Here is a 14626-nt window from a genome sequence, read left to right as displayed (position 1 = left end):
TTGTGCCCACATCCAGCACTTCCTCAGGAAGTTCATTCTACACACAAACTCTGTGTAAAAACAAAACCCCATGTCTTTTGTAAATCTTTCCTCTCATCTTAAAATTGTGGCCATAATCCTGAAATCCTCCCATTATAGGGAATAGACAATTACCATTAACTCTATCTGTACCCCTCATGATTTTATAAAAATTCTGCAAGGTCTCCTCTCCACCTCCTACACTCCAACGATAAAAGTCCCAGTCTATTAAGCCTTTCTTTCTTTCTGCACTGTAGGGGCTCTGTGATTTGAAATGGTTTATACAAAGCTGTGATGGTAGCTCTGAAACCTTCAGAAACCCACCTGAGCCAACGTGAAGCTGACATCTCATTCTAAAGTCAAACTGCTTGGAGGTTAAGGCAGTTTGAAGGGGTGGTGGAAGTGGAGTCTATTCTGAATCATGGAGTTAATGGCAGTGCAGATGGTAGGAATGACATTCAGAAAGTGGAGTCGCAGGTAGATAGGATAGTGAAGAAGGCGTTTGGTATGCTTTCCTTTATTGGTCAGAGTATTGAGCACAGGAGTTGGGAGGTCATGTTGCGGCTGTACAGGACATTGGTTAGGCCACTGTTTGAATATTGTGTGCAATTCTGGTCTCCTTCCTATTGGAAAGATGTTGTGAAACTTGAAAGGATTCAGAAAAGATTTACAAGGATGTTGCCAGGGTTGGAGGATTTGAGCTACAGGGAGAGGTTGAATAGGCTGGGGCTGTTTTCCCTGAAGCTTCGGAGGTTGAGAGGTGACCTTATAGAGGTTTACAAAATTATGAGGGGCATGGATAGGATAAATAGGCAAAGTCTTTTCCCTGGGGTGGGGGAGTCCAGAACTAGAGGGCATTGGTTTAGGGTGAGAGGGGAAAGATATAAAAGAGACCTAAGGGGCAACTTTTTCACACAGAGGGTGGTACGTGTATGGAATGAGCTGCCAGAGGAAGTGGTGGAAGCTGGTACAATTGCAACATTTAAGAGGCATCTGGATGGGTATATGAATAGGAAGGGTTTGGAGGGATATGGGCTGGGTGCTGCCAGGTGGGACTAGATTAGGTTGGGATGTCTGGTCGGCGTGGACGGGTTGGACCAAAGGGTCTGTTTCCACGCTGTACATCTCTCTGACTGTGTGACTCTAAGTGGGAGAGAGGTGCGCTGAGGAGTATTATAGAGAACAACAGCAGGAACCAAAGTGGCACTGAGGCGGTGAACACTGCTCTGAAGGTCATGTACCCTCAGCACAGCAGAGCAGAGTTGTCTACTCATAATTCATTGATATCGGTAGACCTTAAATTGACTCTTTGCTTTGTCACAGAGCCATACAGCACAGAAGCAGACCCTTTGGCCCAATGTGTCCATACCAACCAGGTTTTCCCAACTAAAGTAGGCCCATTTGTCTGTGTTAACCCTGAGAATTAGAGGTCACAGTGGGTCAGACATCCAGGGTGAGAGAGCAAGCTAACTCCAGAAGAGTCACCTCGACCTGAAGCATTAGTTTGCTGTCTCTCCATGGATCCTATGATCTCCAGGGTGAATTTCGCCTTTATTGGAAACTGTGCAGGTCTAGTTGCAGCTGTACAGACTCAGGGAAAACTCACGGACCCTGGTTTCATTGAATTTCATAATCTGTTGCCGCAGGGTCTTCACAAGGAGGGTGGGATCTATGGGATCAGATGGTCGGATCTTGGAATCGACTGAAGTGTCTTTCAGCTGTAAGACCCAACTCATTGAGGGCCTCCCTGAATATAAAACAGGGAATGACTATTCGCTGTAATTCACCCGAGTCACTGTTGGAATTTACCACAATTTGGAATTTAAAGTGGTGTCGAGTGACTTACAGACCCTTGAATAAACGTGGGGAGAGCACAACAAAAAAATGGCATGGAGATTAATTGTTTCAATTTCTATGTTTCTTTTTTCTCGGTAGATCAGTTAGTGTAATCCTTTCGTTATTATCAGAACCTGAAGGTTTCTCAGTGAGAGAGAGAGAAATCTCAGGGGCTTCCTCTTAACGCAGCGAGTGTGTGAAAATGAAACGGGAAACAGCGGGTTGTACTCGGTACAATTTCGGGCAAGGGCCAAGTCAGAGTGAGGAAAGGGCTGTTCCACTTGGAGGGAGCGAACATTTCGCAAGGCAGCGCACAGCGCTCCCAGGGAGCCGAGTCAGCTCGGGAGGAGTCACACACAGAGAGAGGGAGAGAGCGTTAAAACCCGCCAACTGGTGACTGTGAACCAGTGTCTGCAGCAGGTTACAACACACAGGAGAGAGAGAGAGAGAGGTAAGGGTTTCACAGGGGGGTATGGTCTCTCTGGGAGAATGCTGTGTGTTTTGGGGGGAGCACTCCGCCCCCTTTCACTCTGGGGTTTTTCTGTGTTTGAGGAGCCGGTCCAGGCAAGACGGGCCGAACGAGCTCCCGCGCCGCCGGAGCAATTCAAGAGTTTCAGGGCAGAATGGACGGGCTCCGGGGGCGTCCAGGCCCCTCAGCTGCCCCCGGGTACTGTCCCCAGGATCTGCCCCCTGGGCACTGTCCCCAGGATCTGCCCCCTGTCCCCAGGCACTGTCCCCTGTCCCCAGGCACTGTCCCCAGGATCTGCCCCCGGGCACTGTCCCCAGGATCTGCTCCCTGCCCCCTGCCCCCGGGCACTGTCCCCAGGATCTGCTCCCTGCCCCCCGCCCCTGGGCACTGTCCCCAGGATCTGCCCCCCCCCGTCCCCGGGCACTGCCCCCAGGATCTGCCCTCCATCCCTGGGCACTGTCCCCAGGATCTGCCCCCCCTGTCCCCGGGCACTGTCCCCAGGATCTGCCCCCTGTCCCCGGGCACTGTCCCCAGGATCTGCCCCCTGTCCCCAGGCACTGTCCCCTGCCCCTGGGCACTGTCCCCAGGATCTGCTCCCTGCCCCCCGCCCCTGGGCACTGTCCCCAGGATCTGCCCCCCCCGTCCCCGGGCACTGCCCCCAGGATCTGCCCTCCATCCCTGGGCACTGTCCCCAGGATCTGCCCCCCCTGTCCCCGGGCACTGTCCCCAGGATCTGCCCCGTGTCCCCGGGCACTGTCCCCAGGATCTGCCCCCCCTGTCCCCGGGCACTGTCCCCAGGATCTATCTCCTATCCCTGGGCACTGTCCCCAGGATCTGCCACCTGCTCCCAGGAACTGCCCCCAGGATCTGCCCCCCCGCCCCCGGGCACTGCCCCCAGGATCTGCCCTCCTGTCCCCGGGCACTGTCCCCAGGATCTGCCCCCTGTCCCCGGGCACTGTCCCCAGGATCTGCCCCCTGTCCCCGGGCACTGTCCCCAGGATCTGCCCCCCCTGCCCCCGGGCACTATCCCCAGGATCTGCCCCCCCCTGTCCCCGGGCACTGTCCCCAGGATCTGCCCTCCATCCCCGGGCACTGTCCCCAGGATCTGCCCCCCCGCCCCCAGGCACTGCCCCCAGGATCTGCCCCCTGTCCCCGGATACACTATTGGGTTTGTAGTCTGCTATGTTGATACATTGGCCACATTGAGTACAAGGGAGCTGATCGTGGGTGTACAAGTAGGTGCCAAGTCTAGATGGTTACAAGTGTGGGACATAAAGTCGAAGGTAGTGTACTGGGGCATCAGGTACAGGTTATGGATAATAAGGGGAGGGGGCAAAGGGTGTATTGTTATGCCGGAGTGTGGGGCCTGGGGTCGATATACCTGGGTGTGGGTCCTGGGGACTATATACCGGAGTGTGGGGCCTGGGGTCGGTATATCCAGCTGTAGGGCCTGGGGTATATATACCTGGGTGTGGGGACTGGTGTTGGTATACTTGGGTGTGGGGCCTGGGGTTGGTATACCCAGCTGTAGGGCCTGGGGACTGTATATCGGAGTGTGGAACATTGCGTTGGTGTAATTGGGGGTGTTGATTGAATGGCTGTGCCTTTTCTTAAGATCCAAGGAAGAAGTTGCATTTAGAACTTCACTCGAGCTCAGTTATGGTGCAGTTTATCACTGAGCAGAGTACTGTAATGGGGCAAAACAACACCAGCTTGTATTTATAAAGCACCTTTAAATGTAATTAAATGCCCTATCACACTTCTCCAGCCCCATAAGGTGGTATTAACGTCACCAACCATGTGATTAGTCAATGAGATTCATTTTAAAAAGAGTCGGGACCCAAGAACGGGAGGCAGAGAATCAGTTCCAGAGCTTCAAGCCTTGGTGACTGAAAAGACAGCAGGTTTATTTGGTCTATTTATATTCCCATCGTAGGTTGGTACATGGTCCAATATAAGGCCAGTTACAAATGGGTTCAATCCGTGTCCCAGCTGAATTAGATCTAGGGCCTACCTTCGTTACAAAAAGCACATAAACTATGAATTGCAAACCGTTGACTAATCAAGGATGTTATCTGGAGAAAAAAAACTCCCATGAAATACCTTAGGATGATTTGCTCCATTGAATGGACAATGCCAATGTTCTTATTAATATGCAAAATATCCTCATTGCAAGAAATACATTTTAATTAGAAATTGAGAAGACTTTAACTCAGGAGAATGGTCTGCTTTTGAATATTCAGGAGAATAAATAGGTTTCTGAAAAAACAAGATGCTGGAAATCAGAAGCAAAAACAGAAATTGCTGTGGCAACTCAGCAGGTCTGGCAGCATCTGTAGAGAGAAAGCAGAGTAAACATTTTGAGTCTTCAGAACTGAGATATGAATAAATCTGCTGCCTGCATGAACCATTGCAATCATTTGTTCAGATAATTTCTCGATTTTTTCTTTACTTGCAAGAGCCAGCAAGCATTCTACAACATTTGAGCACAGTGCAGGAATCTGGTCGGTTAGTTGTAAGGTTTTGCTGTTAGTCCATTTGTGCTGGTTTCCTGCTGTAATAACACATAGGCTAGTTTCTTTGCAATGTTACATCATACCGAGTAAGTTACAATGAGTCTGGTGTGAGGTTTTCTGCCCAGATAACGATGTGTGAGCATTTTGTGAGAATGGTTAGGTTCTATTGAGAAAGTGAGTGTTTTGTTTCAGAAGTTTCCATGATTATTAACAGATGTAGAACCATCACTATTTTATCTGCTGTTACACTCTATCCTGTCGTTGATGATTATACAATGGGTAATTTGGACTTAGTTTTAAAAAAACTTGGCTTAATAATCGCAGTTAAAGTTTTGATTCAATTTTAAGGTGGTTTAACCATTTTGTTCTTATTAGCACCAATTTTAAAGGTGCCACATTTTCTTTGATAGTCTCAAACATGCTATAACTGCCAACAAATATTTGCATCTCAGATTCTGTTGACAACAACCTTGTTGTGAAACTGGTATCTGGCAGGTTTGGTATGTATTGGAAGGGTAATTCCTGTCCAAACCTGTTTGGTTTCCTTGTCTCAGATAATGACTTGATTCTTGTCTCAATCTTTGAACACCTTTTAACTACAATAATATTAGAACAGAACCTTTAAAACAACTCACAAAACTGCAGGAGTGCTAACAAACCAAAACTAGGTATTAAGGCACATAATGGAGATGTTAAGGTGGATGACTAAAAGTTGCTCAAATACTGTGACAGTGCATACACTCCTTCCTTCTTGCAGTCCTCTGTCCCTGTGTGGGTAGAAGGAAGGACATTGTCTCAATCAGTTCTGTGCTGGTGTTTATACTGCACACGAATATATACCCACACTGTTGAGTTCTCCAATCCTGCCCTATTTAAATTTTACTTCCTTCTGCTTGCATCTCTCTTAAAATGCTTGAATACAAACTGCTGTGAACATATCATGTGACAGCATGTTCTACATTCACATTACTCTCAGTACAAGGAAATTCTTCATTTGATTTGATGCTAGATATTATGGTAACCAACTGCAAACAATAAAATATCTGATCCACAGTGTCAACCCAGGTTTCATTCTGGGTTCTGGATTAGTGGTGCTGGAAGAGCACAGCAGGATCCAAGGAGCAGCGAAATCGACGTTTCGGGCAAAACCCCTTCATCAGGAATAAAGGCAGAGAGCCTGAAGCGTGGAGAGATAAGCTAGAGGAGGGTGGGGGTGGGGAGAAAGTAGCATAGAGTACAATAGGTGAGTGGGGGAGGGGATGAAGGTGATAGGTCAGGGAGGAGAGGGTGGAGTGGATAGGTGGAAAAGGAAATAGGCAGGTAGGACAAGTCCGGACAAGTCATGGGGACAGTGCTGAGCTGAAAGTTTGGAACTAGGGTGAGGTGGGGGTACGGGAAATGAGGAAACTGTTGAAGTCCACTTTGATGTCCTGGGGTTGAAGTGTTCCGAGGTGGAAGATGAGGCGCTCTTTCTCCATGCATCTAGTGGTGAGGGAGCGGCGGTGAAGGAGGCCCAGGACCTCCATGTCCTCGGTAGAGTGGGAGGGGGAGTTGAAATGTTGGGCCACGGGGCGGTGTGGTTGATTGGTGCAGGTGTCCCGGAGATGTTCCCTAAAGCGCTCTGTTAGGAGGCGCCCAGTCTCTCCAATGTAGAGGAGACCGCATCGGGAGCAACGGATACAATAAATGATATTAGTGGATGTGCAGGTAAAACTTTGATGGATGTGGAAGGGTCCTTCAGGGCCTTGGATGGAGGTGAGGGAGGAGGTGTGGGCGCAGGTTTTACAGTTCCTGCGGTGGCAGGGGAAGGTACCAGGATGGGAGGGTGGGTTGTAGGGGGGCATGGACCTGACCAGGTAGTCATGGAGTCTTTGCGGAAGGCGGAAAGGGGTGGTGGGGTCTGTTTGGAGGTGGCAGAAATGTCGGCGGATGATTTGGTTTATGCGAAGGTTGGTAGGGTGGAAGGTGAGCACCAGGGGCGTTCTGTCCTTGTTACAGTTGGAGGGGTGGGGTCTGAGGGCGGAGGTGCGGGATGTGGACGAGATGTGTTGGAGGGCATCTTTAACCACGTGGGAAGGGAAATTGCGGTCTCTAAAGAAGGAGGCAATCTGGTGTGTTCTGTGGTGGAACTGGTCCTCCTGGGAGCAGATACGGGCGGAGGCGGAGGAATTGGGAATACGGGATGGCATTTTTGCAAGAGGTAGGGTGGGAAGAGGTGTAATCCAGGTAGCTGTGGGAGTCGGTGGGTTTGTAAAAAATATCAGTGTCAAGTCGGTCGTCATTAATGGAGATGGAGAGGTCCAGGAAGGGGAGGGAGGTGTCAGAGATGGTCCAGGTAAATTTAAGGTCAGGGTGGAATATGTTGGTGAAGTTGATGAATTGCTCAACCTCCTCGCGGGAGCATGAGGTGGTGCCAATACAGTCATCAATGTAGCGGAGGAAGAGGTGGGGAGTGGTGCCGGTGTAATTACGGAAGATCAACTGCTCTACGTAGCCAACAAAGAGACAGGCATAGCTGGGGCCCATATGTGTGCCCATGGCTACCCCTTTGGTCTGGAGGAAGTGGGAGGATTCGAAGAAGAAATTGTTAAGGGTGAGGACCAGTTTGGCCAAACGAATGAGAGTGTCGGTGGAAGGGTACTGTTGGGGGCGTCTGGAGAGGAAAAAACGGAGGGCTTGGAGGCCCTGGCCATGGCGGATGGAGGTGTAGAGGGATTGGATATCCATGGTGAAGATGAGACGTTGGAGGCCGGGGAAACGGAAGTCTTGGAGGAGGTGGAGGGCGTGGGTGGTGTCTCGAACGTATGTGGGGAGTTCCTGGACTAGGGGGGATAGGACAGTGTCGAGGTAAGTAGAGATGAGTTCAGTGGGGCAGGAGCATGCTGAGACAATGGGTTGGCCAGGGTGGTCAGGCTTGTGGATCTTGGTAAGGAGGTAAAACCGGGCAGTGCGGGGTTCCCGGACTATGAGGTTGGAAGCTGTGGGTGGGAGATCTCCTGAGGTGATGAGGTTCTGTATGGTCTGGGAGATGATGGTTTGGTGGTGGGGGGTGGGGTCATGGTTGAGGGGGCAGTAGGGAGAGGTGTCCTCGAGTTGGCGTTTGGCTTCAGTGGTGTAGAGGTCAGTGTGCCAGACTACCACTGCACCCCTTTTATCCGCTGGCTTGATGGTGAGGTTGGGATTGGAGCAGAGGGATTGGACCGCTGCGCGTTGTGAGGGTGAGAGGTTGGAGTGAGGGTGGGGATCTGACTTGTCCAGTATCGCCATCAGCTGGGATTGTAACAGGGGGCACAATAGCTACAATAACAACTTGCAGTACCACCTCATTGATATGTACTGAAACTGCTGTTTAATATAGATGCACCATATAAGGCCTGAGTTTCTTTGCCTTAGAGATTAGAACAAAGCAGTCACAAACACGGTGACTCAGTGGTTAGCACTGCTGCATCACAACACCAAGGTTCCAGGTTTGATTTCACCCTCGGGTGGCTGTCTGTGTGGAGTTTGCACATTCTCCCCATGTCTGCGTGGGGTTTCCTCCAGTTTCCTCCCACAGTTCAAAGGATGTGCAGTTTAGTTGGATTGGCCACGCTAAATTGCCTGCAGTGTCCAGGGATATGCAACCTCAGTGGATTAGCCATGGTTAAATGAGGGATGGGAACGCTCTTTGGAGGGTTGGTACAGACTTGATTGGCTGAATGGCCTCTATCTGCACTCTATCAAGCTGAAATCTTTCTCAAGCATATCATTCCAGAGGAATGTACACGAATGTTGATCATCTCTCACTGACAATTGTGTGTGAATTCTATTTAGGTTAAACACAATGAAGAGCTCCTTTTCCATTTGCTTGGTGCCCTTCCTCGCTGTTGCCTTTGCGCATACATTTGAACCTTCACTGGATGAAGCTTGGTTGAACTGGAAGTCATTTCATAATAAGGAGTATGCTGAGGTAAGTGATTTAAAACAGGAACTTCAGCCTGAATCCAATCTCTGACTATTTAAGACAATAGGCAGCACAGTGGCTCAGTGGTTAGCACTGCTGCCTCACAGCGCCAGGGACCCGGATTTGATTCCAGCCTCAGGCGACTGCCTGTGTGGAGTTTGCACATTTTCCCTGTGTCTGCGTGGGTTTCCTCCGGGTGCTCCGGTTTCCTCTCGCAGTCCAAAGATGTGCAGGTTAGGTGTATTGGCCATGCTAAATTGCCCCATAGTGTCCAGGGATGTGTAGGTTAGGTGCATTAGTCAAGGGCAAATGCAGGGGAATGGGTTACTCTTCGAAGGGTCAGTATGTACTTGTTGGGCCAATGGCCTGCTTCCGCACTGTTGGTTTCTATAAATACCTTTACTCAGAAACTATGTCTCGCTCCCATGACTAAATCCAAGATAGCCAGTGATGATAAAAGAAGGAGTGACATTGTTATTCTCTTTATTCAACATATTCTATTATTTTTAGAATTCTCGTTGTTAATTTTTTGCTTTCTGGGCCTGGAAGAGTTGCTTTGATGGTTATGTATCACATTAGGCCAGGCGAGCTCTCCACAATGGAGGTATGGAAAAGCCTGCATTGTGGCAGCTCAGCACCATGACTTTAATCATCAGAGAATCAGTTCAATCCACAGTGAGATATGGGTTCGAATCCCACCATGGCAGATGGTGAAATGTGAACTCAGTAAAATCTGGAATTAAGAGCACATCTAATGGCACCCATCTAATACTCATTAACTCTAGTAAAGATTCACTAATCTGAATCACTAATGTCCTTCTGGGCAGGAAATCTGCCACCCTGACCTGACCTGGCCTACATGTGAGTCCACAGCCACGACAATGTGGTTGACTGTGAACTGCTCTCTGAAATGGTCAAGGACCACTTTGGTTGGGTAACAAATGCCAACCTTGCCAGCAATGTCCATGTTCTATAAAATAAAATTCACAACTCCTCACTATTATCTTAACTTATCTCACATTTGACACGGGGCAGGGAGGGGGCGGGGGACATTATCCCCATTTAAAGCTCCCTGCAGGGCCAGCGGTTTAAATGAAGCTCCCTCTACTTAAAGTTGGACAGGCAAGTCTTTTTCTATTTGTAATCTTCCCTCATGGATGGAAGGTGATCAAGGGGTATATAAAGTTCCAGGCTGCATCATAGAGTCATACAGCACGAAAACAGACCCTTCAGACTAGCCAGTCCGTGCTGACCATAATCCCAAATTAAATTAGTCCCTACTGCCTGCTCCTGGTCTATATTCCTCCAAACCCTTTCCTATTCATGCATTTATCTAACCATCAGCTCAGTGTGAAACAGCAAGTTTACTCAAAGCCCCCAGGGGAGGCAGAGGAAGGATTTTAATGTGTTGGAAGCAATTCAGAGAAAATATATGAGATTAATATCAGGACTGAAAGGGTTGTCTTCATGAGGAGAGACAGGTCTTCAGAAAAATAAGTTCAATTTTCTACAGTAGGGAAACAGACCCTTTGGCCCAATAAGTCCATACCGACCCTCCGAAGAATACCCAGATGTATTCCCCTACATTTACCCCTGACTAATGTACCTAACACTATGGGCAATTTAGCATGGCCAATTCACCCTAACCTGCACACTTTTGGATTGTGGGAGGAAACCAGAGCACACCCACGCAGACATGGGGAGAATGTGCAAACTCCACACAGTCACCTGAGTTGGGAATTGAACCCTGGTCCCTGGTGCTATGAGACAGCAGTGCTAACCACTGAGCCACCATGCAGCCCAATAGAAGGTGTCTTGATTGAAGCGTATAAGATTCTTTTACTGCATTTATGTGGCGAAGATGCTTCCTTATATGGGAGAATTTAGAACTGGAGGTCCCTATTTAAAATAAGGGACTCCCATTGAAGACAGAAAGGAGGAGAATGTTTCCCTCTGTGAGGGTGGTAAGTCGGTGGAACACCCTTCCTAAAGAGCCTATGGGAGCAGCTCTTGAGCAGAGGTGGATAGATTCTTGCAAAACAAGGAAATGAAACTTATCAGAGTGGAGGAGAATGTGGAATTGAGACCACAATTATGTCAGATATGATCTTATTGAATGGTGGAGCAGGCTCAAGTTCTGCCACTAGTTTGTGTGTTTTGGGAATATTAGTGAACTCCAAACTGCATTTACACAGAGGCTGTGTTGTTACCTGCAGCATTATGTCCGATCTTTATCAGTTTGTAATTGTCAGAATGGGTGTTGCCGGGTGTTTATCATCCAGCCCTGATTGTACATAGTGGCTTCTTAGATCAGTTCAGCCAACAGTTTAAAGTTATTTGATTTGATTTTATTTGATTTATTGTCATGTATCGTTTGTTACAAAACACAGAGAGAAGTGTTGTATAGTGTCATCACTCTCCAGCACCATCTTGCCTCCACCAACACCACTGCCACCATGATCCTCACTGGGCCTTGTGGCTGGGTCACATACTAGGCCCAAACAGGGTTAAGCAGGGAGACCGGGACACCAACAGGAGATTGGAATCACTGAGAAGGGATCACCGGGATAAAAATGCACGATTGGGTCAGAGAAGGGGTACAGCATGGTCAACCACACTGGCATTAATGTCACATAAAGAGCTGGAGCTTTCAGATTCTTTAAAGGGACATTCACAAACCATTGGGTTTCCTGAGCAACGTGACAGCTTCATGGTTACAGAACTAAAGTAATTGTCAAAAGAAGCAATGGTGAAATGAGGAAGTGAGTGTTAAGAGTGTGTGTTGTGGAGGGAGTTTTACTCGAAACATTGAAGAGAGAATTTAATTACTATTTATAAAGGAGAGATGGTGCAGGGTTACTGGCAGAAGATGGGACAGTACCTGAGTTGCTCATTCATAGAGCTGCCACTGTGGAGGTGGGTTGAATGGTCACATTTTATGCTGTAACTAGCCCATGATTCTGATTCCGTAAATCAATTGGAAATGTCAGCTTGCCCCCATGGTGGGATTTCATTTTCAAGTTCGCGAGGAAGTAACAGGTGGAGTGCTGCAGGCATTGTTACTGGAGCCTCAAAGTGTTTATGAACTGGATTACTGACTTGGATGAAGGGACTGATTATATGAAGTTCAATTTGGTGACGGTACAAGGATAGGTAGGAAAGCATGCTGTGAGGATGATACCAAATGCGATATTTAATGTATATGATGCGACATGAGCCCTGGGACACCTCTTTTCAAGAAGGGCCACTATATCATGTGGTACTTAAGTGGGCACCAGACTTTGCCTGAGATCAAAGTCTGAAAGAGTGACCTGCCAAGAGCTGCCAGGCAGTCAGAGGTTGACCAGATATTCATGATGTGATGGTGTCTCTGGGACTGGGAAGAGATGGCTGTTTCCAATAATACCTCTGTAGCTTCAATCCCAGGCACAGGTTAGTGAGGGCACTATGCAGTCCATAGACCTCCTTGGCTGATCTAGTCAACCTATTACTCAACGTCTGCCTCAGCGTAAGAACATGACTGAAGTGGAAGGAGTTTTCCTGGCTTCACACCTCCATTCCCTGCTCTCGGAGGGAAACCTAAAGGAGGTGGGGAATGTCTTGGGACTGACTGTCCGCGGATGGCAGATTGTATGGCTGGCTTTTATGTATCCTTTCCTCAGGATCACACTGTACTGGACAAAAGCAGCCAATCACTATGAACACATGTAGGCATCTATCTCTCAACTGGTGCAGCTCAAATTGGATAGGGAGGACAATTGGCTTTAGTAACCAGACAAACATCAAAGTTCTTACCTGCTGAACATTCTAGAGTTTCAACAAACAAAATAAACCCCTCTCCAAAATCTCATATGGTGTTGGCATTATTTTAAGAAGACATGCTAAACTGTCCTTGTATTGGAGAAGGTGCTTTTTTCTTTGACAACTCAGTTCCCATTTGAATTTGGCTAAACAGGAAAATATAAAATGGCTGAAAGGTAGTTTCACTTCCTTACTTTTTACAAAAAAATTGAACTTGGTGTATCAGATTTTCAGTCCCTGTGTATTTAAGGCACGGCTCTGTAACAATAACCAGGAATATGTTGCAACTACAGGGAAGTGTTTTTTTTTATTTTGAACTCTTTTTTTCTGTTGTTGAAGACCCAGATTGTCTGCTGCTAAGCAACAGTTTCTATTAGCACTTGCATAACTCAAGCAGTCATTTTTCAAAGGGGTGTTCCGATGAGGTAATTCACTGTGGGGGAATCACAGTTGATCTGAACTCTGTCTTGTCCTTGAGCCACACAGATACACAATTTCTTTCCAATAGAGGTTGCTAAAGAGAAAAAATCGAGAGCAGGTCTCTAATCCATTGTTAGCTCATACCAGGGATGAGACCATCAGCCATTGTCTCAACAGGGGGCAAATGTATGTCAAACGTTGTATGGGGCGGCAATTGGCAAAAAAGCTATAACAGTAAAATAAACATAAATAAAAGAACATAGAACATTACAGCGCAGTACAGGCGCTTCAGCCCTTGATGTTGTGCTGACCTGTGAAACCAATCTGAAGTCCATTTATCCTACACTATTCCATTATCATCCATATGTTTATCCAATGACCATTAAAATGCCCTTAAAGTTGGCGAGTCTACTACTGTTGCAGGCAGGGCGTTCCACACCCTACTACCCTCTGAGTAAAGAAACCACCTCTGACATCTGTTCTATATCTATCATCCCTCAATTTAAAGCTATGCCCCCTCGTGCTAGGCATCACTATCTGAGGAAAAGACTCTCACTGTCCACCCTATCTAACCCTCTGATTATCTTGTGCCTCAATTAAGTCACCTTTCAACCTTCTTCTCTCTAACGAAAACAGCCTCAAGTCCTTCAACCTTTCCTCATAAGACCTTCCCTCCATACCAGGCAACATCCTAGTAAATCTCTTTTAAACGCTTTTCAAAGCTTCCACATCCTTCCTATAATGCGGTGACCAGAACTGTACGCAATATTCCAAGTGCGGCCACGCCAGGGTTTTGTGCAGCTGCAGCATGACCTCATGGCTCCAAAACTCAATTCCTCTACCAATAAAAGCTAACACACTATATGCCTTCTTAACAACCCGATCAACCTGGGTGGCGACTTGCAGGATCTATGTACATCAACACCGAGATCACTCTGCTCATCTACACTACCAAGAATCTTACCATTAGCCCAGTACTCTGTTTTCCTGTTACTCCTTCCAAAGTTAATCACCTCACATTTTTCCGCATTAAACTCCATTTGCCACCTCTCAGCCCAGCTCTGCAGCTTATCTATGACCCTCTGTAACCTACAACATCCTTCGGCACTACCACAACTCCATGGACCTTAGTGTCATCTGCAAATTTACTAACCCATCCTTCTACGCCCTCATCTAGGTCATTTATAAAAATGACAAACAGCAGTGACCCCAAAAACGATCCTTGCAGTACCCCTCTAGTTACTAAACTCCAAGATGAACATTTCCCATTAACCACCACCCTCTGTCTTCTTTCAGCTAGCCAATTTCTGATCCAAACCGTCAATTCACCCTCAATCCCATGCCTCCGTATTTTGTGCAATAGCCTACCATGGGGCACCTTATCTACTCCTTACTGATATCCACATACACCACTTTACCCTCATCCACTTGTTTGGTCACCTTCTCAAAGAACTCAATAAGGTTTGTGAGGCACAACCTACCCTTCACAAAACCATGTAGACTATCCCTAATGAACCTATTCCTTTCTTATAACCTTTCCAAAGCTTCCACACCCTCTTTATATTAATAATGGTGTGTTGTTCAAGAAACATCTTTGCAGTCCGAAAGCCAAATTGTGGTCTT

The 14626-nt window shown here is 47.5% G+C and overlaps 1 protein-coding gene across 1 annotated transcript in view; it reads left to right on the top strand.

Moving 5' to 3' along the window:
* The first annotated feature begins 2149 nt into the window (after positions 1 to 2149).
* The window catches only part of LOC122565181 (procathepsin L-like), a 35993-nt gene continuing 23516 nt past the window's right edge, over positions 2150 to 14626 (top strand). The window contains exons 1-2 of the mRNA XM_043720889.2: positions 2150 to 2303; positions 8653 to 8788. Of these exons, the coding sequence (XP_043576824.2) occupies positions 8663 to 8788 (126 nt within the window). The 5' untranslated portion in view covers positions 2150 to 2303; positions 8653 to 8662. The remainder of the gene's footprint in view (positions 2304 to 8652; positions 8789 to 14626) is intronic.

The sequence above is a fragment of the Chiloscyllium plagiosum genome, unplaced genomic scaffold, assembly GCF_037043375.1.
Source record: "Chiloscyllium plagiosum isolate Xiang-an unplaced genomic scaffold, Cpla_swu_hap1 HiC_scaffold_28, whole genome shotgun sequence".
In the NCBI taxonomy this organism is placed as follows: Eukaryota; Metazoa; Chordata; class Chondrichthyes; order Orectolobiformes; family Hemiscylliidae; genus Chiloscyllium; species Chiloscyllium plagiosum.
Note: the sequence above shows the minus strand (reverse complement) of the source record. Positions and strands in the feature narration are given on the sequence as shown.